Source organism: Haliotis rubra, unplaced genomic scaffold (assembly GCF_003918875.1).
Source record: "Haliotis rubra isolate DU_JTF1 unplaced genomic scaffold, ASM391887v1 Scf10, whole genome shotgun sequence".
NCBI lineage: Eukaryota > Metazoa > Mollusca > Gastropoda > Lepetellida > Haliotidae > Haliotis > Haliotis rubra.
Genome location: NW_025764892.1, coordinates 2375198 through 2401804, shown reverse-complemented (window position 1 = coordinate 2401804; position 26607 = coordinate 2375198). Strand labels below are relative to the sequence as shown.

At 38.9% G+C, this 26607-nt stretch overlaps 3 protein-coding genes and 1 long non-coding RNA gene across 7 annotated transcripts in view; 2 read left to right on the top strand and 2 right to left on the bottom strand.

The window, feature by feature from the left end:
- Positions 1–16927, bottom strand: part of LOC124259433 (YTH domain-containing protein 1-like) — a 20562-nt gene extending 3635 nt beyond the window's left edge. Inside the window, exons 1-16 of one of the 4 annotated variants that reach the window (XM_046693818.1) lie at positions 16730–16927; positions 15691–15786; positions 14871–15143; positions 14295–14402; positions 13444–13662; positions 12721–12930; positions 12257–12405; positions 11602–11656; positions 11223–11340; positions 10936–11020; positions 10334–10497; positions 3287–3345; positions 2791–2818; positions 2058–2106; positions 1441–1515; positions 338–481 (exon numbers count right to left, since the gene is read on the bottom strand). In XM_046693818.1, coding sequence (XP_046549774.1) covers positions 338–481; positions 1441–1515; positions 2058–2106; positions 2791–2818; positions 3287–3345; positions 10334–10497; positions 10936–11020; positions 11223–11340; positions 11602–11656; positions 12257–12405; positions 12721–12930; positions 13444–13662; positions 14295–14402; positions 14871–15143; positions 15691–15786; positions 16730–16766 — 1869 coding nt within the window. In that variant the 5' untranslated portion in view covers positions 16767–16927. Of the gene's footprint in view, positions 1–337; positions 482–1440; positions 1516–2057; positions 2107–2790; positions 2819–3265; positions 3346–10333; positions 10498–10935; positions 11021–11222; positions 11341–11601; positions 11657–12256; positions 12406–12720; positions 12931–13443; positions 13663–14294; positions 14403–14870; positions 15144–15690; positions 15787–16729 lie in introns of all 4 variants that reach the window. The other 3 variants (XM_046693666.1, XM_046693744.1, XM_046693603.1) reach the window with 3 other exon arrangements.
- Positions 3691–24934, top strand: LOC124260034. The gene is made up of 3 exons (XR_006893994.1): positions 3691–3781; positions 18582–18585; positions 24922–24934. It is a non-coding gene; the product is annotated as an uncharacterized LOC124260034 (long non-coding RNA).
- Positions 19345–21899, top strand: LOC124259948 (RWD domain-containing protein 3-like). Its single transcript, XM_046694204.1, has 4 exons — positions 19345–19469; positions 20058–20518; positions 21141–21253; positions 21773–21899. The coding sequence occupies exons 1-4, from the start codon at positions 19397–19399 to the stop codon at positions 21891–21893; spliced, it is 768 nt and encodes a 255-aa protein (XP_046550160.1). The 5' UTR covers positions 19345–19396; the 3' UTR covers positions 21894–21899.
- LOC124259702 (spindle assembly abnormal protein 6 homolog) overlaps positions 24855–26607 on the bottom strand; it is a 16483-nt gene continuing 14730 nt past the window's right edge. The window contains 1 exon segment of the mRNA XM_046693926.1: positions 24855–26470. Within this exon segment, the coding sequence (XP_046549882.1) occupies positions 26251–26470 (220 nt within the window). The 3' untranslated portion in view covers positions 24855–26250.

Below are 26607 nucleotides of genomic sequence, written 5' to 3'. Positions count from 1 at the left end.
ACAAACAAACTTATGAACAAACTGAATGATATAACAAACATATTTTTTATCCCAACCACTGCTGGTATATTTTAGTAGAAATTGGCGGTATATTTAAGTGGAAATTGGCGGTCCCTATGAGTTTGTTTTAACTGTAGTTTACTGTGTATCAGATTCTACAAAGATGTTTCATGAATCAGTTGATAGTTTTCATTTTGTAAGATTGCTCGTTGACAAAGTATTTTGTTGGGTCACATGAACTCTTCTAAGACAATGACTGCATCTAGAATCCTGCCATGAAAAACATCTACTTTGCATACCACCTGAAGACAAATAAATAGTAAGTGAAAATATGTACCGAGCGTTTATCAGGTTCTCTGCCATCCCTCCGCTGTCTGTTCATGGACATATCTCCGTAGTTGGGGCCAGACATGAAGTCCCGGGGTGCACGGTTATCATAGTGGGTGGTGTACGATGGTGGCGGCTCAAAGTAGCCAGGAGGCTGCATTTTAAATTACAAACAGTTGCTGTGTTATACATACTATTATGTGAATGTCGACAACTTCAACAAGGTATAGCTGGCAATCATGGCAACACAACAGGACATTTGTTTCCACTCTGCACTGAACCTTAGTCTAGCTTAACACAGTGACTGCCTATCACGAGTATACTTGTATCAATTCTGGCACTACGAGTTATCTTGTAGCTATATCAGTGGTATAGAATCTGCCACTATTAGTTATCTTGTAACTTTATCAGTGGTATTGTAAAGCAAGTTTCACATGTTGGCAAAATAGGCACAAGAAACAAACATCTTGTGTTCTCTGTTACCGCCAGGAGCCGATTGCTTCTTGTGCCTATTTTGTCAACATGTGAAACTTGCCTTACAATACCACTGATATAGCAACGAGGTAACTTGTAGTGGCAAATCTGCAAGAATTGATACTACAGCTATTGTCATGATGGCAGTCAACGTGTTAATGTAGGAGGAAAACCTGAACCAAAACCTAATACTTTTACAAGTTTGTGTGAATCCTACAAGCACAGGTATGATGCTGACAAACCAATGACTATTGTCAGGATGAATCATCCAAGCCAATGATCATGGGATCATGCCTGGACTGAGGGACGCAACTTCAAACAGTCCATTGCCACACATTGGACATCTAGGCTGACTGTAGTCCAAATACTTTTAAAAGTATTAGTTATTTTGCTGAAGTCCCCATGCAAAGCAACAAAGTGGTGCAAAGACCATATTAAGGGCAAATTTCTGATTCCAACACCCAAAACAGCAAATCAAAGCACAACTACATAGACCTGTTCTGAAGGACAAAGGGCCTGCCTCCTACTTAAAAGAAAGTAAACCTGAAGTGTGCCAACTTTCAATGAATTCCTTGATTATAACAACAAGAATGGGAACCAGAAGACACTCTCATCCCCATGACTGAAGTAATGGCTTACCGGTGGACCATACGGTGCCATGGGAGGAACTGGAGGTCGGTTGTGGGCAAACTCTCTCATGTAGTCACTGTAGGACTGAAATAGTAGTTCATATTAGATATCCTTATTTAAACAACCGTAACAATGGTATAGATAAACACACTGAAGAAAATGATTCAATCCCACCAGAAATAAAACTTCAGATGATGTAGAGTTAGTGAGGTGAGGTGAGGTGAAAATGGGTTTTACGTCGTGCTTGAGAATATTTCGCTCATATGACGACTCTCATGCATGTGTATGTGTAGGTGCGGCTGCTTGTACTAGTCCAGACTGAAGCTGGTTTTATAGTGCTAGCCCACTGAGATACCATGCCGCAGTGAAGCATGAATACCCCACTCAGACACATTATACTGAGTCCGAGCCGACCAGTCCTTGTACACATTAATGCCGAGCGCCAGGCAGGGACCAACAAGTACCATATTTTAACGTCTTTTGGTATGACACGGTCGGGGAGCGAAGCCGCGACCTTCCGCTCTCCGGGTGGACGCTCTAACCACTACACCACGGAGGCGGTCTGTAGAGTTAGTAATCAAGTCCATAAATATTCATGTTCTCAAACAACAGAAATGCTTCTTTACCCCATTCAAGAAGGTTTCCCGTCGAACACCTGGAAAGCCACGAGGTCCTCTGAAAACAAAAGACAATGGTTACAAATCTTGATCTTAACCTCCAGCTACCAACAATTTCCATTTGCATACTTATTCTATGCTTACAACGGTTATTACAGTTCCACGTTTGATAACAAACCATCTGGGAAAACTAACAATAATCACTGTACTGAATGGACATTATGCAACTTTAAGGAGTATGACAAAATATGCAAAGAAGTATTCATCAAAGTTGTCCTTAACATCCTCATTTTACCTCAGCAAATCACAAGGAAAGATGTACAACAGAGTGGACTGCTCTGAGTTTAGAAGAAGTTCATTTGCTTACACACCAGTGAAATGTACCAGTCATGTGACATGGAAATTAGGTGATGGAAATGGTGTAATGCCAAGAGAGCTAAGTCAGCAAATGCTTTAACCACTGGGCTACCCCATCACCCCATTTTGCAGTGATCGTGAAACAGGCCCCTGCCAATATGAGTCAGTGAATGAAAGAAGGAAGTCTCCCCATAACCATCCATTTTTGATATGACATTCTGTAACCCAAAACAGTTCAAGTATTGCAAAATATTCTTTTTCAAGATCACAATAAACTAAGGGTTTCACAGGTGTCAGCACATTTCAAGATCAGCCAAAGATGTAAGCAGAGATTTCTTAAAAAAAGATTCACAAACACAGATCAAAATCAATAGATATGCCATACCTATCCATTCTTTTGTCTTTGAAAAATCCTGAAATCAAGAAAATATAGCACTTGTGAAAGATGGTTACCATGTACTTCTGTTGGGTAGAACTTGTAACAAACACCATGCAAAATCAAACCAAGCTTGACCACTTAAATAAAAAGTAAAGTTCAAAGTTAAGTAACAGTAATCATTAAGTAAAATATATTTTAAACAAAAACCTATCAAATTTGTAGTAAAAAACAGGATTATGCAAATAACCTTTTAAAAAGCTGAACAGATTTTCTTGATGGAAAGTGATCTATACAGCAATTTGACTTGCGACATCAAACACATGCAGGGAAAGCATGCAAATACAGGATAACCACATAATCATCACCACCATGATACAACCAGTTTTGAATTTTGTCTCAGCCATCGATCTGATGGGTTTACCATATTGTCTATAAACATTATTCCACATGGTTTACTGCCCTCATGGTAATGACAACTAACCATCTCTGCCACCAAAGTCACCTCTGCTTCTCTTGTTTCGAGGTCCTTCATAAAAATTCTCTCGACTGTGTCGTCGCCGCCTGCAATTTAAGGTGAGCCACATTTCATTTCTACTCTGAATACTGCTCCATTTTACAAAGTTTATTAGAATAATACATAAATGTTACATCATCACCTTACTGCCAGTTTGTAAAATGTTTTGTGTGTAAAATGTTCACTCTCCACTGCATGTTTTGTGGGAGAGAGTAGGTTTGGTTTTGACACCACTTCGAACAGTATTCTGGTTATATCATGGCGTTGTTTTGTAGGCGAGGGGAGAGGTATAGAAGTTCTTGTTTCTTGTGAACTGTATACATTCTTTTTCAATTATCATGAGAATCCAAAAACATGTTTAAAGTAAGAATAAACGGTTTTATTTCTTCCCCCCAAGTGTTTAAACTGACAGTAACTTACTTCTCTTCTACAAAATTTGGGAGGATAGTGTGAGTTTATGGAAAACAAAATTATTCTTAAGAAGTGAGGGCACTGATGAGGCAGTATAAGTCCATGTTCTCATGCCAATACATTAAACCTAAAATCCATTGAAAATAATAGTAGGAAGAGATGACTGAACCAGCAGATGCATCAGCAATGTTACAGCTATTTGGTGTAACCACAGTTATTGAGTGAGTATGGTTTTATGCGGTTTTTGCAATATTCCAGCAATATCATGGTGGGGGACACCAGAAATGGGCTTCACACATTGTACCCATGTGGGAAATCGAACCCGGGTCTTTAGGCGTGACAAGCGAACCACTACCCAAAGATTTAACCACTACCACCATGTATAGATTTAAGAACTTTCATGAACTATTATAGTTAAAGTCTACCTTGCGTCCATGTATAGTGTAGTTCAGGGTGAAACACACTTAAGCCCTGAACTATTATAGTTAAAAGGATAATTACGATTATTTAAGGCAGAAAACAAGCGATGGTGTCGGTGACCTAAATTAAGAATCCTAACTGGCTCTGTTCTTCTATTGATGTGTCTGACCCCCTACGTTAAGGCGAACGTTACCAGAAAAAAAAACAAATGATAACAGTTTGATGGCGGGTTTACGTTCGGATTAAATATCTTCTCTGAATTATTTTAATTACATCTGTCATTAACGTAAACCATATTGGGCAATATGAGCGTCGCATTTCTACTACCAGAGTAAGTTTAGATCAGTACATCCAGATGAAGTTGAGTAGTCAAGCGACATTCCACGATTGCATTGTGGGAATGTAAACATTGCAAAGCGTTACCGTGTCGCTGAAAACTTGTGAGTCCAATTGACACATTTTAACCATCGTAAAACATAAATGTAATGTTTCCACCAGTGATGTTAGCTGTTAGCAACTGCAAACCAAGTGGGGATGCAGTAGTTTACTGTAGGAGGCCGTGCGAGGCGATGACAACTGATATGCATCATGACGTCGCTTACATTGTGACGTAATGTAAAATGGTTTGATTACGAGGGGTCACACTAGAATGGCGCAGTTACGGGATAACATCATTCAATTGTTACGTCATCAAAAAAACTATACCTTTATTGTCTGATAATGTATTATTTTTTTATTGTTCTAACCGCTAGGCATCTTAGAAAGTGAAATAACTCACTCTCCAACAAAGTTTCTTTTGGACAAAATCAAATGATACTACTTAGCGTGTTTGGTTTCTCATTTAAGTACTTGTGTAAATTATCAATAATCATCATTTTGTTCCATCCTTAGACATAAATATATTGATAGATAAAATCACAGTCTATCATGGTTTCCATGTAATGATTTATACACTCTTTGGTACCGTGCAAAATTTGGTGGCACATATGATAAGGGTGACATCTAAAATGTTATAAACATAAATTGTAAATATTAATTTCTACTTGAACAAGTGTTTCTGTAACAAATGAGATCTTGGGGCATATTTTAGGGAAAGGAAAATACTTCCACTGGAACCAGTTACCTTACTACTGAGAAAGTGACTGGTATGAATGTGATCTAAAATATCAGCCTATCACATTCTTATTTTTTTAAGAAAACCCCCAAGACCCATCTCTAATTTATATGTCGTAGGTTCAATAAAGAGAAAATCAAAAAATTACAATTGATCATCCTGACCTACACCTTCTATGAAACTCACTCATAACCCTTTATTAACAAAATGTTACCTGGGAGCACAAACCACTACTTAAGTAATCATAAACATACATCTCTTAGTCTATGACCGTGAAAGTAACTTTGACCTTTGATCTCTTGGGTGAGTATGGTTTTACAGTTTTTAGCAATATTCCAGCAATATCACAGCTGGGGACCATTCTTTTGGGATATACACTAGAAATGTTCATAATTTATTTTGACTGTCTCATCAAAACTGTCAAAAACTCTACAGAGGTGATCTTTAAGTTTGTTCATCATGACCTCTCAAAACATACAGGTAACTTAAAACCTTCAGCTCTACAGAAATATAGTATGTAGAAATGGCAAACATTTATGGTGTATAAACTTTTGTGTTTGGGTTTACATTGACTTTTTAGTCACTCATGACCTCTCAACTTAACATGTTTCGCTCGTAAACCAGGATTGAACTTGATTTATGTTCAACTTGACCTTCAAAGCTCTTCTTGAGGGCCAATATGATCCTGATATGTAATGACAAGATTGATCAGTTGTAATGACTCCCAACACTGCAACATAGGGCTTGAAAGATAAACAGACAGTGATATAGGAAATATTTGACATATACCAACACCAATGATGACAGAGCCATGACAAGTGCTTGATGTATATCCAAAATCCTGTGCCATCAAGATGCAGTATGTTATGAACAAGGTCACAGAACCCTATTTTAGTTGACTGTTTTTAAAATGGAATCCTCAATCAACATTTTACTTTGCTGCTAAATCACAAAAATTTCGAACAGGTTATTCAGGTCAGTTTTTGTTATATTTAAGATTCAACAACTATAATGATATTAGATAATAAAAAAATTCTTGTTGGTAAAAGCATAGTAATTTTCCTACTTCTTGGTCTTGGCTAATAAATACTGTCAGGTCAGATTTCCTTTTATTACAACCAGTGAAGGTCTGGGTTAGAACGTACCTTCAGTAACCAATGTTTGTCGTACGAGGTGGGTGGTCAGGCCCGCTGGCTTGGTTGACATGTCATCGGTTCCCAATTGCACAGATCAATGCTCATGCTGTTGATCGCTGGATTGTCTGGTCCAGACTCGATCAATTACAGACCGCCGCCATATAGCTGGAATATTGCCGAGTGTGGCGTAAAACTAATCTCACTCACTCCTTTTATTACATTTTTGTTACATTGTTTCCCCAACTCATGTATGTCCTGAGCAGGTAATGGTCATGACCAAATGCTCTGATCACATTGATTCCTGAAGTTACCAATTAGTACTTTCAGGATAGAAGTACAAAAGACAGGGATCCAATGATAAAACCTTTGCCTTCAAGTCTGCCATCTTGCAGATATTTAGGTGTGCTCTTGGGATTGTGAGATACTACAATAATAAAAAATAAACTTTTTTTATCCATCGTCAAAATGGTCAAGATAAAGTGCTGCTTTTAGCAATATCAAGGCGGGGAACACCAGTTGTGGGCTTTACACATTGTACCCATGTGGGGAATCGAACCCGGGTCTTTGGCGTGACGAGTGAATGCTTCAACCATCAGGCTACCCCACCACTCCCTAACAAGATAAAGTATTTTGTAATTAAGAAAGAAGAGATAAATAATACTCATTACAATGGCTGCAACTTATCAAATGGTTAATGCTTCAGTCCAATTAACCTTGTCCGTGTCACAAAAATGTTTTTTATAGTGTTTAATACAATGTAATGTTCTTACATTTTATCTTGAAAAAATTATCATTAAAATTATGATAATGAACAAACACGGCTGAAACTTCTGGGTCACTCATACATGCAGTCTGTACCAAAACCATAGAGGAGTCTTCTATTCCAGCTCTAACGTGGCTCTTAACATCATTTTCAATGGATTTTAGTGTTAAAGTACTGTCGGAAATAGAAAAAAACCCTCTTTTTTTAGGCCGTTACTCTGTATCCCTAAAATTTACACAATTGCAAATCACATGTGTCAAAATAACCCAGATCGGTCTAGCTGGGCATTCAGTGGGGTGCATAATAGGATATCCAGAAAAGCATGTTTACTCGTAAAATCAGGCAAAACTTAGACAAAATACGAATAGCTGCTGAAAGCAATAGATCAGACTATAGATGGCAACTAGGTCGCTTAGCCAGGTATGACGACGGACTGTCGACTCACCTGGCATGAAATGCATGTGCTGCCTACGGGGCACAAGGGGTCATCTCAAAGATATTTTATGCTTTCTCATGTGTGTTTAATGTCTCATCTATTGATTAACATCTTATGTGTGTGCTTCTTTCATAAAGTTTATGTTGAGATATGTAAAATTGTAGGATACCCATAGAAAGCATAAATCAGCCATTATATTAAATGTCTCAAAATATATTGGTGGCATGACCACCTGATGATCAACAGAACTGGACATTATTTGTAAATTGCTATGACAAGCTGTTTGCTTCCCAAGTTTAATTCCCCTAAAGGATTATTGTATCTCAGCTGATATCTCTATCACCCAGCCTGACCCCTACCACCGCCTGGGACACCCATCCTGACACACCATTTGAGACGACGACTCCTACCTGTTTCTTATTATGGTGATAGTGAGACTCCATGGTAGCTTAATCCTTAATAGTTTCAATATCAAAGTTATTATTTTTTATGTCAGCTATCATTTATAATGAAGCCAAGTCTAATTTAAAAATGTGCATTTTTTAAGTGTCCTATGAAATACAATATCATCTCACACTAATTTGCATAAAGCCATGGTCTGTTCCAAATAAGTCACTTTGGACTTAGAAAAAGACAAAACGCATTTCTCATTTCTGCACTAATCTCTCCTCAGTAAAGTCCTTTTTCTACGTTTCCTATCTCCCTACCACTGACACTATAGTTAGGCCGAATTTAGTTAAACAGATATTTCACACTTTCACATATTAACTACATAAATTGTAGATATAAATGCGAGAAAAAAAGGTTTTTTTTCTATTTCCAACAGTACTTTAAGTACGTGAACAATCATCAGACAGGCATGCTACCCCTCTTGGCAAAGATATCCTCTGGACTTATATGCTCATCAATGTGGTTGTTTGGCTATGATTTCTAAACAGTTCAAAACACATGTACCATCCAATGAGATATCTTCTGGTCTTCAAAAAAGAAAACAAACACCATCCTTATAGGTTTCATCCATGTTATCTGTGTGTGTGTGTGAGAGATGTAGATTTTTGGAGATGAGATCTGTATTTGTCTGGGTTTTTGTCAATGTGCATCCAGTTTCTTGGTTTGCTGTTGCTTCCGCAGCTAACATCACTGGCATTACGTTTATGTTTTACGGCGGTAGTGACTCACAAGTTTTCATCAATATATATTGAGTTAGTCATGTTAACACATGCTTGAGGAAGAACTTGTCATGACAGAACACTATTGGAGAAGTAAATCATCAATGATCATTTGTGGAGCAGCCAGTGATAGATGTCAACATGGTCCACTGATTTCCATAATGGACTTAGAAAAATATACGCCAGCCCTACCACCATGTAATTGTGAACTATTAAGCTGCACTCGGACGCCATGAATTTTATCTGTGTTGTTGAGTGCTGTTGGCAGTTTCATGAGACTATTGGGTAAATCAATGAGTGGAGCAGCCAGTGTGATATTCTTGCATATTCATAGACCAAACCATACTTCTGATGAGTAACATGGTACATGAATAAAAACATGTGCTCACCATGTTAAAGAATGTATATTATGAGAGTGTAAAGGGTAAACTTGATGCCATCTTTGTGAGTGTTACATTACAACAGGCACAAACATAATTATGTGTTCAAAACAGCAGATGCTGCACAGGAAGGTGACATGATGTAACACACAACAAACCTTCACCGTCTGCCTTTTGAAGATTGGGGAAAATGCTTTCATTTTCTTGTACTTAAAACTGCAACAAATAGTTAAAGTACACATACCCGAATCTGGCACTCGTACATCGGCAAGCAGGAAACACATCTCGAATTAACACAGCTCATCCCAGACACGGGGAGTCCCATGTGATTAAAAACTTGGTCCCGTATCGATTTGACAGATAGTCCATTATCACACTTATATTAGTCCCAATTAAAGCTTAATATGAAGAAGACGTTAGGTCCCTTTTTTCTATTACCGATAGGACACTTGGCTCTCAACCAACAGCCCTCATTTTTAGTCCATTCTGGTTGCAAGAACAGGGACGCTACCAGGAACATCCAGACTTAAGCCACATATAACAATTGTCCACATGAGTGGCTAGGTGAACTCACCATCCCTATTTTTGTGCTATTAACAAAGCAATGCATCCCCCATGGTAAGTCCATAAGGCACAATGGGAAGTGCACTGCATGCTTGGGTGGTATTTAGTCCATATGGGGAGCCGGAATCGTCTCTGGCTAACACTTAAACTTCAGCACAGCATTTTTGGAAAACCATTCGCAGGTTTGGATTTGGCTTTTTGGAAGCTTTAATTGGATATTTCTTGCAGGCATTTTCTAAAAGACCTTGACGGACGAGATGAAAGATCCACACCTCTTGATTAGAGAGGCACTGGAAGGCACAAATTCTGGAAATCTTCAATGTTGGTTTTACCAGTTCCACAATTTGGAACTTCTACCCTGCAATGAGCCTTACAGGAATTTTAGTAAAAAACGACAACTTTTAAGTCCATTGGTACTTACCACCCACCCAAATGCCCACCTGAACAGATCTTGCTTTTTTAAAAGAAAGAGACAGTTCAAAACCTTACACAACCCAATGCACAGACCTCTCTTGCTTCAGGGAGCAAGTTGGATTTAGAAATTATAAACATCACCACTGTATCCATATTGAAAGGAAAAACACTCATGTAAGTCCTCTTCCTCCACTATGTGAAGTCTGTGGCAATGTTATAGGTCCTAACCTAGCCATGTCGTTGAAGCGCGGATTCCTTGGTCTGTCGCGGGGTCTCTCCGGGCGCACAAGAGGACGGGATCTCCGAGCTTTGCGTACTATTGAACTGATGTCCAGCTTGTTGTCTGGTGGAAACATCTTGCACAGGGCTTCACCACATCGGGGCTCAATTTCCTGAAAAGTAATACCAACAGTAGTATTTATAGAATGACTAGGACACAAAATAAATATAAAATTTTCATCACAACTAGATTTATCAGGCAGAGATTCAAAACCTGAGTTGAAATGTGGTTTCATGTCATGCTCAAGACTAATGCACATCCTTAGTGATGCAAATACATGTACATGCCTGGCAGCTTAAACTTGTCTGGACTAATGCCAGCTATACAGTGATGACATACACTGCCTCAGTAAAACATGGATATCCCGTAATACCCTATACACCAAGACAGTGACTGTGCTGACCTGTACCTGTTTTATCCTCTCAATACCAGGTAGGGTAGCGATGACAAGTACCATCATTCAACAACAATTGCAATGATTGAGATAAAATCACGGACCTGCCACTCTCAAGACTTTCAGAAAATATTAATATCCAGATCGAACACTCACCTGGCCATCTCTTCCTATTTTCACTGGCTTGTTGTCATTCCAGGAGTTGTGAAGATGAGCAGCCTTTGTAAAAGGCAGTTCTCGTCTGAAAAACATTCATCTGTGTAATTGTAAACCTTAAATCACACATATACATTTGTGCTGGAATTAGAAGATGAACTTATTCTGACTTGTGAGTTTTTACTTTAGTGAAACATTTTTCCTCATATTTTAAGATACCAAAACTTAACAGTTGAGACTACAATGCATCAGACATCAACATCAGCATCTTATATCATAGACCTTACCTCCCAACCCAGTCTAGTTTGAAGACAGCACTCAGAGCACGGGCACTCATCCCTGGGGGTAGAACCCATCTGATGGGAGGGTGGTCCTTGGTCGATTCCTCACCAATACGAGCAAACCCTGAAATAAGTCATTATCTTTGCTTACCAAACACTATCACAATTACAGAATAAATATAGAAAGATTGGGAACATTTTGGGTAGACAAACAACTCTAAATTAAGTAGTTCTACAAAGAAGTGGATTCAACTACCTTCATGTTAGGGTCAGTAAATTACGTGTCTGTTGTAATCAAACTGTATGTCAATTTAACCCATAAAACCCACTTTCAATGAAGCTGGCTTAATTCATTCTTAGAATATTATAGACGCCTGTTACTAACCTTGGAATTTGCCGCTCTCTTTCACCGAGAAGATGAGTATTACATTATTACATTCCTGAAAAACAAGTAACTTAATCAATAGAAACATACCACAAACAGAGAAAATGCAGTGTTTCTATACTAAAGGAACAGGGGTGGAAATAGCTTTAAAATTGCTAGTGTACTCCGGTACAGTGGCACATATAAAATCACTTGCCCTGATAATTTTCCCACTATTAACAGCTGTTTCTTGTTGATTTTTTACATAAAGAACATAATTAACATTGGAAAGTCAACTGGACACCGGTACAGTTTGATATACAAATTTGCTTGCCCGACAGAAAGAAACACTGGACTCAGGCGCCGGGCAATGGGTTATTTCCACCCCTAAAGGAAACATCTATGAATTTTATGCAGTCACGAGACTTCTGAGTGACATTATGTTCTGACTGCTAAATCCAGGTTTATGTGTAGAATTCAACTAGTTCACACTTCATCCATGACTGGTGGTTCACAATACATTGCTTGGTCTCTACTCTAATCCAGAACATATGGAAGGTACAAAACAATAAACTTATGTCTAGAAGATTGAGATAACAATGATTACATGTACTTGATATAAATGCATGTCATGGGTTGACATTTTACAAACACAAATATATAGGCACAGCCTTACCCTGTAAGCTTGGTTGAGCTTGGCTTCATTTTGAGGCGGTGTTGACCACACACCCTTTGCTTTGGCAAGAGCTACATTCTCATGGTTGTTACTCTTGATAAGGAAGTACCTGGCACCCTTGAAGAGGTACTTCACCTTGCTGGCATATCCTGTAACGAGTGGAGCTCTGTCATATAGTTACTACCAGAAACTGTCATACATCTAGGACCTAATCAAGGAGCAGGAGCTAATCCTCAATGATATCTTGCTAACACTCATGGTATACTTCTTTGTTTTTGAATCCACAAGAATATTCCTATTCATTTACAAAAAAAACACATATATCCTTAAGCACTTCACATCTATAGTTTCAAACTGTTAAATGTTGACAACAAAAGTTCCAGCACCCTCAACCATTTGCTTCAAGACAATAAAATATGTCCCTCTTTTACCCTGTCCATTTTACCACTTAAAGGATGACTTACTTCGCCTTTCTGTCTCGCTGTCACTCTTGCCTCCCTCTCCGCTCTTCACACTCTTCTCTTCATCATCTTCACTTTCTTCACTGGCATCAGTGATATCATTTTCCTCACTCTCTTCACTCTGTCGGTCCCACTCAATGGGGGATATTTCTCTCTGGCGCTTCTTCTTTCCCCCATGTTTAGGCTTCTTCTTCTTTGGACTGGCCTCACCATCTGATAGAGGAAATGTGTAATATTGAAGTTGCATGGACATAAACATTTGCCTGCATGAATCATATTTCTTAAAGTAGTTATGCCAACATGGTCCCTTGCATCATTTCCACTCCGATTTTATGTTATTACATGGATTATTACAGAGTTTATTAGACAATTCACAAAAACATATGACTTGTGCTTTTGACTTGTGGCTGAAGTCACAGACTGAAACAGTATTAAAATTTTGACTATGTTAAAACATTAAAGCAACACTTAATCCATCAATACTTTTTCACTGAATCAATTTTGGCATTTTAAAGTATATGCAAGGAAAGTGGCACTTACTTATAAAAAACATTCTTATCATTTGAGATTTCTAACTCAAGAACATACAATGTCAACACACAAAGATACTGCCTCACAAACTATTGAAACAAAATACTCATGTTTTGCCTCCACCTCATTTTTGATCTACATGTGATAACATTCTCTCCCCCATCCTTCAGCTAGCAAGGTCAACCATCTCCTCACCAGTGTTGGGTTCACTGTCACTGGCCACCGACTCCTCTCCAGTGCTGCCCGTCTCACTACGGGTGTCGTAGCCATGATTATCCATGACCTCTCCACTCTGCCGAAGTTCCTCAGATTCCTCAGCACTGAGACTCAGATGGATGCGATCTTCCGAATCGTCTCCCTGACCCTCTTCCCTTGACTCGTCACCACCTATGTCGTCTTCCTCAACTGGATCTGCTACAATGAAAGAGGGGGTCAATATTTGGTAAACACTATCCGATCGGTATTGCGTTCATTTATAACAATTAGGGTTAATTACAACAAACATTAACATCTTAATAACAGTCAGACAAAGTATCTATAAGGAAGTCTACATACTGTAGATCAATACTCACCATCTGAACATCAATGAGTGAGTGAGTTTAGCTTTAAGCTGCACTCAGCAATATTCCAGCTATATGGCGGCGGTCTGTAAATAATTGAGTCTGGACCAGACAATCCAGTGATCAACAGCATGAGCATCAATCTGCGCAATTGGGAACTGATGACGTGTCAACCAAGTGAGTGAGCCTGACCACCCAATCCTGTTAGTCGCCTCTTACGACAAGCATAGTCGCCTTTTGTGGCAAGCATGGGTTTTATTCTAACCCCGATCTTCACGGGTCTCTGAACATCAAGACTCAAGGTTCAGATGGGACAGAAGGCTTTGACTGAACAAATATTCCAGCAACCAGAAATGGGCTTCACACATTGTACCCATGTGGGTTTTCAACCGGGTCTTCGGGCGGACGTGCCAACGATGGGCTACCCCCACCGCCCCTGGGACAGAAGGACCTCTTCACAATGAAGGAGTCACATATATGATTTACCTTGTTTAACCTTTGTCTGAACTTCTTTCTTTGCCTTAGGCTTCACGACTTTCTTCACAACTTTAGTTTTGGGTCTTTCAACTTTAGCAACCTTTTCTGGTACCTCCGCTGAAACAAAAATTCAGGCAAGATATATTTACTCCTGTATCATCTGTAATAAAAACTGTTCCAAGAGACATATAGACAAACATAATAGTACCAACCTTCAGACACAAAAATATAAACCAATACAGTAGACTGTGATATGAACAATAAGACATGAAATCAGCCATTCCAACTGAGATGCCTTGTACAACAAACTATTACTTCCTGCAACTTATCTTGCTGTTAGAAGGTGGACCACAGAGCAAGGTATCACCTAAAAGGATGTTGTCATAATCTCTATTTTCAGCAATTTCTTTGTAGAAATGTTGGGCATTCGATAATTCATGATAAAAACAAGACTAGTAATGTTTCACAGTGCTGATATCTCATGCCTATTGAGGGAAAATTACTGTTTCTTTGCATATTAAATACTGTTTCTGTTGTGGTGCAGTACCTGAGCAACAACCATGGTAACATTATTAATTTGCTTACCTGCAAGGTCTCCCTGGTCTGACTTTTTGGATACCACAGGTCTATCAGTTGGAGTTGATTTTCTCTTTACAGTTTTGGCCGGAGCTGCCTTTGAGGGTGTGGCTGATTTCTTCACAGCAGAATTAGCAGACCCTTCCTTCTTCACAACTGTTTTCTTCACCACTTTTTTGGTTGTTGGTTTGGATTTGGCTACTGTCCTTTTTACAACTGTTTTCTTCTTTGTTTGATCTGCTTTAACAATTGTTTTCTCTTCTACTGCAATTTCAGATGCCTCTGCAGGATGAATAGGTCAATATTTAATGTGTACATGTGTGCCAATAAAACAGTGTATGTATATATAATACTTCAAAACTTCAAATCAGTCCATGTGTAAAGATACTTGGAAAGAGTATTAAGTACAATATTTGTATTTCATCTAGTTTTGGCAACAACTTTCAAACAAATCAGCTGACTTACTGCCAGACTCAGCCACTAAGCCTAGTTGAGTTGAGTTGAGTTATACTCAGCAATAATCCAGCTACATAGCGGCGGTCTGTATAATCAAGTCTGGACCAGACAATCCAGTGATCAACAGCATGATCATTGATCTGCGCAATTGGGAACTGATGACAGGTGTCAACCAAGTCAGCGAACCTGACCACCCGATCCCGTTAGTCGCCTCTTACGACAAGCATGGGCACTAAGCCTAGAAAATTGGAAATGACATCTAACAAAGGAAAATGACATCTAACAAACTACCCTTTCCATGTTTCATAGGTTCAAGTCATTATGGTCATTTCGCATCTACAACCGAAAACTTAGGTGAGAAAGGTATCATTACCTTTTTCTTGGTTTATTTCTGCTGTTAGTTCATCCTCTCCTGCATTACCATCAAGGTCAAGGATGTCATCCAGGACATTTACGAAGCTATCGCCACCTGCAAATTAAAGTTAGATCATGAAATACTGAAATCAACTTATCAACCCAGATGAAGAGTGAGTATGGTTTTACGCCGTTTTTAGCAAAATTCCAGCAACATCACGACAGGGGACACCAGAAATGGGCTTCACACATTGTACCCATGTGGGGAATCAAACCCGGGTCTTTGGTGTGATGAGCGAATGCTTTTACCACTAGGCTACCACAACACATCAAACCTGATGAAAAACATTTGTCAATTGTACATAATGTGGGAGCTTCTATATAAAGACCTTTAAAAGTCTTTTTCAAGACAAAGATCCCAAGGATGTGTTGGGACATTGACATGCAGGATGTAAAGGTTAGATCAAGTATTTATCTGAAGTGACATCAGGCTTTTATAAATTTAATGGATCGTGCATACTGCACAAGTTGAAACTAAATGTCAAATATTGAAGACTTATTTCTGTGAATAGAATTGTTAGGTCAAGTAAGCATGTTAACCGTACAACTTAATGCTATTTCCCAAACATCGGAAAGAGTTCCTTCTGTTATGCTTACAGCCGGTTTACATGACTGCTCTAAATTCAATTATGTAAATAGGTTGAACAATGTGGGTCGTTTTAAAGCTCTACACAGTTTTATGGGCTTTTAAATGCGAAGCAAATCACTTCATTGTCCCTCAAAGGACATGGCCTTGGAAGTTATACTGGCTGAGAAATGTATTCTGTGGCGAACCCATGAACAACTATTCCGAAAGACAACTCCTGACGCATAATGAGACTGAGTAAAAAGTCGTTATTAAAAGATCATTATGTTGAATCTTAAACCCTCGACGATTGTACTACATGAACAACTGAGCAATAAACATAGATTAAATGCTTAAAATCATGCGATGAATAATACAATTAGAGACTAATTTGGAAATTAGCCCTAAACGTTTGGGACCCATAATTTGGTACCTTTAGCATCCACATCTCGAGTTCCGTCTGAGCTCATAATGAGCTTTTCATCAACGTTGGACGTTTATCTTCGTTGACTACCTACACAAACGATAATAAATCACTTGTTGTGGTTTTCAACTATATTATTCGTCTACAAATCGATTCCAACTATTACAAAGCAAACATGGCGGCTACGTATCTTCGAGTCGAACACTGCGCATCTTCCGCCCCCGGGAGCAGTCGGCAAATCTCGTGTGGTAAACTATGTTGCCCAACAGCTCCGATTGTAACACGTGCTTTTGAATTTTCAAAGGTAAATAGACCACGATAATACAAGTTAGGTTCTGTTGGGATCAGTGAGTGGCAGTCAAAGAAGATCAGTCTCAGTTCTTTGGGAAATAAGCGGAACTAATATTCTTGTTGCGTCATATTTGTTATTGCTAATATAGCAAGGAAGCAATCATATTTGTATAAGCAGTTAGTCAAAGGACACCCTCAAACTATCACACATTGGTTTGTCAGTTGATAGAAGCCTGATCGTTATGTTGGGTCTTACTAATTAGCGTCCGGACTAGCTGGGACAATCCGATGTGGATTTCTTACGCCCGGGCTTATTTACGGGTTAACAAAATACAAGCGTTACCAGTCTTGAGAGAAAGTCGACACATTGACTACAGAACACTACGTTTACAACGAACATGCTTATGTCGAACTGACTTTTACTGACCTGAAGACATTCAAGGGGCGACTAACGGGATCGGGTGGTCAGACTCGCTGACTTGGTTGGTGCATGTCATCGTATCATAGATGCTCATGCTGTTGATCACTGGACCAGACTCGATTATTTACAGACCGCCGCCATATAGCTGGAATATTGCTGGGTGTGGCATTAAACAATAAACTCACGTATCTAGTCTCTCAAATAAACCAGTAGTCTCTCGTACAGACCCTGAAGCAAATATATCCAAGAAAGCCCACACAAGTCTAGAAAAAGTGGCAAGTCTAGATTTCCTCAGCTTCAGGGTCTCTGAAAATGAAGAAAGTCTCAGGGCTCCTTTTCATTATATTTAATTTTTTTCTACTATGAACTTTTTTTTCAGTAAAATATGTTCATTTCAGAGACTAGTTGTTAGTCTAATAAACCAGATACCATATAATCTATTATATGGTCTCTGAATAACACTGATAAAAATGTTTCTAAATTATATTGAAATATAATTAAAAAGAGCCCAGAGACGTTCTTCATTTTCAGAAACTGAAACGGTGGTAATCTAGACTTGCCACATATTCTAGCCCATCATGCAGTGTATCATACCATACTCTAACGGCTTGAGACTCACGCTTTCATAACTCATGTCATGCGCTCACGACAAAACTGATATTTAAAACGCACGCGTGCAAGACTGGGTTAATATGGTTGGTTTGGTTGGTTGGTTGTTTTACGCTGCAGTGTCTCTGCAATATTCCAGCTATGTGGCGGCAGTCTGTAAATACTCGAGTCTGGACCAGACTATTCAGTGATCAACAGCATAAGCATCCATCTACGCAATTGTGATATGGTGACATGTGTCAACCAAGTCAGAGCCTGACCACCCGATCCCGTTAGTCGCCTCAAGCATGGGTGGCTGAATATCAATTAGATAACCATAGGCGGATCCAGAGGGGGTGCAAGGGTGCCCCTTGTCCTGAAAGTTTATTAAATGACCATTGACACTCGGGTGAAAATGAAGGGTGCACCCCCCCTTTCTCAAGAAGCTGTATCCGCCCCTGATAACCCGGATGTTGTGAACACGGGTAGGGTTCATATGAAAAAATGTACATTTTGACGACTTGAAACAACACAAATAGGTCTGAACACATAAATTTTCAGTGACGTTTCTGAGAAGGGAATTGGCAATTATGCCCTTGGACCTCAGTATCTCAGTCTTTTTTACCTTGGGGTTGGAAGCTCTGATGTATGGATTTATGAACAAGTATATTTGCAGTGAAAATTAAATTCATTCATTTTAAAATTAATTTATGTGCGGAGATCATATAGAGCATCGGAATGACAAAGACTTGTGTCCCCGGGAGGCAGAAAAGCATCTGGCATGACCGGTAATGTCCTGTGCGTGCGTGCGTGCGTGTATAATTGGTCTATGGCCGATCGGTCTTTTTTCTTGTAAAGGAATCTAACTTTCTCAGGAATTGAACTTACAAAAGTCCATGCAAAATCTTCTTTTCACAAACTGTTACATTTTGTATGCGTATGTGCTGTTCTCAACCTAAAATGGTCTTAAGTGTATCCTATCATATCCCGTTTAGGGTAACCGACAGACCATTGAATATTATCGCTCATACTAAAATCTGTGACGTGACAAAGAAGAGTTTTAAATAATCATAATAAATAGTCTTCCATGAAACTTAGAGTTCGCCTTAGCAGGGATAATCAACAATCTTATAGTCTCCCTGGCCTTAGCCACGCGAGAATAATCGCTGTTTAAAATCAGATGTGGACAAAAGTCAGGTTCGCAGTATTTTCGAGGCGTGAAGTTAACATTGAATATTCCGAACAACCAGCGTAAGCTCCATTCATCACCAGTTTATATAACGATAGGTTTGTTTAACAGCTGATGTCGCTGCAAGGAGTATGTTTAGTGGTTAGTTGACAAGAGTAGCTTCCCTTAGACCACACAGTAGCCCTCGATGATGGAAGAGGACGAGCTTCTTGCCTTGAAGTCCATTTACTGTTTGCCCGGAGAGCTGGACATCGTACATGGTTCATGCATTATTTTATATAAGCGTGCGGTAACCGTAGAAGCCTCACCGTTCTTATCACCATGTACAGAAGTTAGATATGAAACAGCTGATGGACGCATGAGGGGATATTGTATCAGTTATCATCTCTTGGACCTACATAGTATTAATGCACACAAATACAATGTAGTCATTCACTGAGCAGAGTGTTACACCCTGTAGCATGCTGACTGACCATCTGACAGAGTTGGTCTGAGATAAAATTAAGGTTCAAATCAATGTTTTGTCATGTTTAGAATGAAAGGGCACACTTGACCTCCTGTGTAGTCCATATTCAATGTATAATTTGTTGATACTTTCACGTTTCTTATGTGAATGATGGAAAGTATCCACTGTTTACTGTATGTCTTCTAAGTCTACTGTATATGCCTTTTGTGAAATTTTGTTAGAAATACACTCGTGTATGTTTATTATTTAAGCAGTAAACACATGAATATATATTTTAGTCACTCTGATATAACAGAAAGCTATAGTCTGTAGTACCATACATACAGTGCTTTTTAGTCACGGTCTACGTATAAATGTACAAAATTATATTTTGTTCTCATAGGGGATGGAAAGGACATCCAAGTGACAGTCCAGCTTCACAGAGATGACGGGGTAGATGTAAAGGTAGTGTTGGACGTCACACCATCCTACCCCCACACACCTCCAGATGTGTCAATTCTCAGTGCGGCCATTGATAAGAGTGTGTCCAAAACTCTACGAGACACAGCCAACCAACATGCAACAGACAATACTGGCAGTCCAATGTTAATTGAGTTGATTTCTGTACTTCAAGACAAACTGTCGACACTGTCGCTGCATCAGACTGAAGATGAAATTGGCTCCCCGATGAGCCGGGAGCCAGAGAGGATGACACTGATGCTTCGTCTTGATCACATGAGGGCCAAGTCTCAGTACATTAAAACTATAAGGAGGTGGACAGGCGAACTTGGTTTGGACGGGAGACTAGTGTTCTGGAACAAACTCATTCTCATCCTCCTGCAAGGACACCAGTCTAGCCTGAAGGTACAAATGATGGACTGCATTTTTGTGTTATGACTTCTATCTAATCTATGGTTTCCTTTTGTTTTAATGTGTACATAATATTCAATCAGTCAAGTTTATTTTGTAATATAGGCCACATGTCCGATAGTTCAGTAGTAACATAGATTATATTTCCAGAGTGTAACATGTTTGTCAGTCTAAGCTTAAATATTTTACATAAATATACAGCTGTCAAGGGGAGTACATTAATGTCACAGGTATTAAATAAATTCGCAAACATGATTCTACCTTATTAATGATTCTGTAGTGAGGAAGGAAAACAATTATTCCAACTTAATGACGATGGTCTGTCAATGATCTGATCAAGAAAATCCAGTGAGTAATTATGAATTTAGTCCCAGGAAGAGCTTGAACAGAGAGAGCTTGAAATGCATCAAAAAGCCAGTCAGCCCAACCATTCCTGTTAATAGCATCTTACAAGCAAGGGTTGGTGAAGACCTATTCTTACTTCTTCACTAGGCCATTGCCTTTTGATATATGTGATACGAGAAAGGTTTTATAATGATCTTTCAGCAACAAACAGATTGTTTTTCGTTCTCCATGTCATTTATAAGTTGTTTAAAATCCACAGTATATATTTCAGGAGTACCTGGTTCGTCACAAGTCTGTCAACATTGATGTTGATTCCCGCGGCCATCCCTGTAAGGAGAAGATGATGTCTGTGTTGTGTGAGACGTCACTGCCAGCCAGCGCTAGGTACACACTGTTGAGAGTTCTCCCATATTCATTTGATGAGAAGCAGTCACATATAATTTGACAGAAACACACACACTATAAAAAAAAAAGAAGCTATGATTCAAGTCTGATTATTGACTTGAGTTACCAAAAATAGATTTGGAATCACCAGTAGTGGTATTCCCCAAACCTAAGCCAATGAGATTGTCACCATTTGTTGAAATATGATAACATTATATAAGATAACATAGGTTTAGATAGTCAATCTGCTTTTTTGGCTTTATTATATAATAAACTAATTATAAGACTTCAAATGAGGTCTATACTCATGTTTATGGACCCAATCGGGCGATTTGCTTATTTATCAGAATCTCGAGCAGTATCAGGTTCCTGTTGAGAATTTAGGGACAGATCGAAAATTGTTTCAGGGTTGTTGGAATGCTAAACAATCATGGTAGGCTTGACTTTTGAACAGGTAGAATATTTATTTTGTCAGTGCTTACATACTAATTTAAAGTTTCAAATTATATCTGTTTTCAGATTTGAAGATTTCAAAGTTGTTGAATGTGAGTCATCAAAGGATCTGAAGAAATTGTTTGATGAGCATAGAATGGAAGAGCTGTATGTAAACTATTTACAGACAATAAAAGGTTTTACGTAACTAAAATATGTCATTATTTGTTTTTTTAATTAGAGGTGAGGAGGACCCAGATGAACCTCAACCATGTTGTTTTGTGTTCAAAATATACATCAGCATGATTTTTTATATGACAGTTAATAAAAACCAAGATTACACAGAGACAATGTTGCAAAGTTTTAAACATGGCACCAGTAACATCTTCTGGACAAAGACTGCAAATGATCACTAGACTGGAGCAGAGCATCAGTTAGAAATGACCTTCCCAGCTGTGTCAAACACAAGACCTTCCTAGCTGAGTCAAACACAGGACCTTCCTAGCTGTGTCAAACACAGGACCTTCCCAGCTGTGTCAAACACAGGACCTTCCCAGCTGTGTCAAACACAGGACCTTCCTAGCTGTGTCAAACACAGGACCTTCCCAGCTGTGTCAAACACAGGACCTTCCTAGCTGTGTCAAACACAGGACCTTCCTAGCTGTGTCAAACACAGGACCTTCCTAGCTGTGTCAAACACAGGACCTTCCCAGCTGTGTCAAACACAGGACCTTCCTAGCTGCTGTGTCAAACACAGGACCTTCCCCAGCTGAGTCAAACACAGGACCTTCCTAGCTGAGTCAAACACAGGACCTTCCTAGCTGAGTCAAACACAGGACCTTCCTAGCTGAGTCAAACACAGGACCTTCCTAGCTGAGTCAAACACAGGACCTTCCTTGCTGAGTCAAACACAGGACCTTCCCACCTGTGTCAAACACAGGACCTTCTTAGCTGTGTCAGACACAGGGTAACTAACCAGTCTGGATAACAAAGTCAAAGATTACATATGAGTAAATCCTCCTCAGTGGCTCTAATGGTTGCAGAGCTCCAGATAAGATTTAACACATGGGGTACCTTCCCAGCTGTGTCAAACAGTGGGTATTATGAATGTTGAGTGGGTACCTTTTTCAGTTACCCACTGCTTTCAAATATGTGTGTATTTCAGTCATTTTACTGTGTCTAAACACAGGTCTTCCCAGTAAGTTTCACTAAGCAGGTATGTCCTGCCTAGCTATCATACAATCAAAACTTCCTTAAATATAATGGAAATGATTTCATACAAGGACACTTATCAGATATTGACAGTACAGGACGCTAGTCCTATACTAACAGTACAAACTTGAGGAGCAATCCATGTCTTTTTCATTCACCTTCCTATTTTTATAAATATATTCCTTCCCAGCTGTTTTAAACTTTTTGTGTATCTAACATTTTAAATCTGGATAACAATTATTTTTCAAAGATACATGAGAATCCTCTATCAGTGGCTTTACCGGATCGGATATCTTGAGCACTGACCCCAGCAACATGGGGCAGTGATCACACACCCCTGACCACTGACGCACAAGTCCAGACTTGATAATGGCATCTTCTAATTTCATAAGAAATAACAAAGTTTTGTTTGTTATATTTTTATTTTACAATCATGCTTGAAATTTGCAATTAGGGAAGAATGTATAGCTCAAAACGCCAGTACATGATCTCGGTTACATTGACCTGAAATATAAGTTGGTACCCATTCATTATAGTTCAGATAACTAACTTACACTCACATTGCAGCACAAGCTTTACCATTGTAATAGTATCATGTATGGTGTAATCTGTAAGTAACAACTGCACAATGGATGTCTCTAAAACAGTATTTCACTGAGCCTGGCAATTCTCAGTTTACTTAACCTTAAAGAACATGTATATTTTTCACATTCCAAACCTGAATAAAGCTCACATACTGCAAATTGTTAGGGAATGTGTTATTGCCTATGCTGATTCCATATTTTAACAACACATTACAAATACATCTTGTGTGCACCTTTTGGTGACTGGTCATGTGATAATGAGTTGGTTTCATCACAACTTTGACAGTATTTCAATCATATTGCAGAGTGTTTTTTTCATAAGTTCATATAATTTCCCTTTTCATAGGTGAATCACAGCCCTGAAAAGTTTGTTTTAAAATTTCAGACAGGAAAGACTGATTTAGGACATTGAAGGGAGAATCAATATTGGGGGGGGACCAGAAATGGGCTTAACATTCTGCCCATGTTAATATCCAACTTCAGCGTGACGAGCCAACACTTTAACCACTAGGCTACCCCACTGCTCCATTTCAGACAGGAAAGATGGGAAATTTGTTCCTCGACACCGTAAATTTAACACCATATATCCAACCAGTATTAGAGAATCTACATAAATGTGTTCCTCAACAGTTGTAAATCCATGTATTCTACTCATGAACCTTGTACTCCACTGTATTCTAACAACCTGTACAAACTCCATGAACAATGCAGAGAGAATTCAGTAACAATGGCGGTCACACACATGCTGATGCAGTTGCTACATGCAACACCATTTGGAAAACAAAGTTGTTGCATGGTATATCTTTTCAGCGTTTTTCACACAATTTGTTCACAGTGACAACAATCACATGACTGAATTTTGAATTTTGAGTTTTAAGTGACAGGATATGACAAGTTCTATTGCAGTTGAATTAATACATTTCATTCTGAATTACTTATTTCATATATCTCTTTAAGAAGTTTTTACACAAAAAACACACATTTTAAACAGTTAAAAATATGCTCCTTGAGCAGTGAACATATTGAATAAATAAGTTTCTTGTTGAAAGCATGACCCATGTATTAACATGTTTACAATAACCAACTACATGTATAATGGCATGCAAATACTTCCTTTACAAACACAGTGGTCAATAACAAGCATATGGTCCTTTCCATCGGCTATTTTAGTATCCAATTGTTCCTTGTTTGTATCTATTTCTATAATTGTCACCATTTTTGTGATAATAATCCATTTTATATTAAAATTCGTTGCCTAATATCTCTTAAACATAGTGCCTGCATGTTATCCCTATGAAAATTATCATTATTGATTTGGAAAACATATAGAAAACTAAATATTAGGTACATTTTGTCTAAAAGTGTTTCTGTTGTTTTCAGAAAAATACGAGAAGTAATAGAATTCTTTGTTTTGGGGAACTTTGGTACATATTATTAGAGTGAGTGAGTTTAGATTTACTCCTTATTTAGCAATAGTCCAGCAATATCACAGCGGGAGGACACCAGAAATGGGCTTCACACATTGGGGAGTTGAACCCAAGTCTTTGGTGTGACGAGGAAATGCTTTAACCACTAGGCTACCCCACCGCCCCCACATATCATTTGAAATTACAACGTATCTGTAGGCGACATGTTGAACACAGGGGTAATAATGCTGTACACACACCAACATCCTACAATGTGGAACACAGGTGAATCTAGGATAGTCCTACAGATGAAGCCTCTGCATGTTGACATTAACGGACTGCTTTGAAAATCAAGGATATAACACTACTATTATGAGGCAGCTTATGCATCCTCCTTGAATCTCATCGCCTCATCATTAGTCATTGAGATGATCACATCAGTCAAACCCTCGTACACAGGGCTGTTCTCTGGCAGTGAATGGACGTCACAAAAACACTAGCTGTATCATATAATAGTTCTATAGGTGACCACAATGAAGATTGTAAGTTTCTTCAACCTCACAAATTTGTGACAATCTGTCATATTCAGAAAGTATCTTTTACAAAGTCTACCACTCAATCTTTGAGTGGCATCCAGACATTCGATCTGTAAAGTATGACAAGATGGTATGAGTGCTAAACATTCTGATTAGTTCAGAGACAAATGAAGTAACAATTCTAATAACGGAAGTTTATCTTGCGATTGATAAGTATATGATCAATGAGAACAGATCCTTGGAGCATTTCATCATTACAGCCCTTCTTCATCTCTGAAATCTTTATTCAGTCATCATGAATCCATTCCTCACATCCTTTTGTTTGTTGCACTTAATGAACTAATACTTGTGTAACATTACATTGTACTAAGAGGTTCCTGGAAGACAGTAACATAACATCATGAAGCTTTACAGAGACCAAGTCATCATGGAACCTTCAAATCATCTCATTCGTTGCACTTCCTTTGCAAAAAATTCAGTGACCATTCAGTTTCCTTGCCAAAACATCTTGGAAGAAAGTTAACAGCAATAGAACATCCTGAAGCTTTGCAAAGGCCAAATCACTGTGGAACCTCCAGCTTGTCATAATTATTGCAGTTCCTGAAATTCTGTGACCATACAGCTGTGTTTGGCCAAAACATCTTCTCAGAAGAATGTCACAATCCCGAAACTTTGCACAGGCCATCTCACTGTGGAGCCGTCAAATTGTCTTATTTGTTGCACTTCACGAAAATTTCCTGTCTCAATCACCTTTATGAGTATGTCGCCCAAACATGTTCCCATGAGAAGATTGTTCAGAACTATGAAATTCACACGGAGCTTTGACATCATGAAGCTTTGCTCTGACCAGGGAAGTACGCTGAAGCCAGTGGAGCCTGAACTGTTCGGGGGACAATCATCTGCTGGCTGATGCGGACTGAGTTGGTGGAGGGGTGGGGAGGAGCTGTGTTGGAGATGAGGGGAGGGGAGTTGCTTCTGTTCAGCAGACCCCGGACTGGGATGGCATCCTCCCGCTTCTGTAAGAACTTGGGGTCAATGGGTGGGTCACTGGAAGATGAGGGTGGTGAATAAACAGACATGTTTGTTTATAAATTATACAAGAAAGGGATTTAATGTAATAATAATTTGTATTCATACACATATATACATTGGAACATTTTCCAGGTTTCAGATGTTTGTGCTAC

Bases quoted from the DNA above. Each gene is read 5' to 3' on its own strand.
- LOC124259948 (XM_046694204.1), top strand. From the start codon at position 19,397: ATGATGGAAGAGGACGAGCTTCTTGCCTTGAAGTCCATTTACTGTTTG. The intron at 20,519-21,140 runs GTACAAATGATG...TATATATTTCAG, and splicing joins GACACCAGTCTAGCCTGAAG to GAGTACCTGGTTCGTCACAA. The intron at 21,254-21,772 runs GTACACACTGTT...ATCTGTTTTCAG, and splicing joins TCACTGCCAGCCAGCGCTAG to ATTTGAAGATTTCAAAGTTG.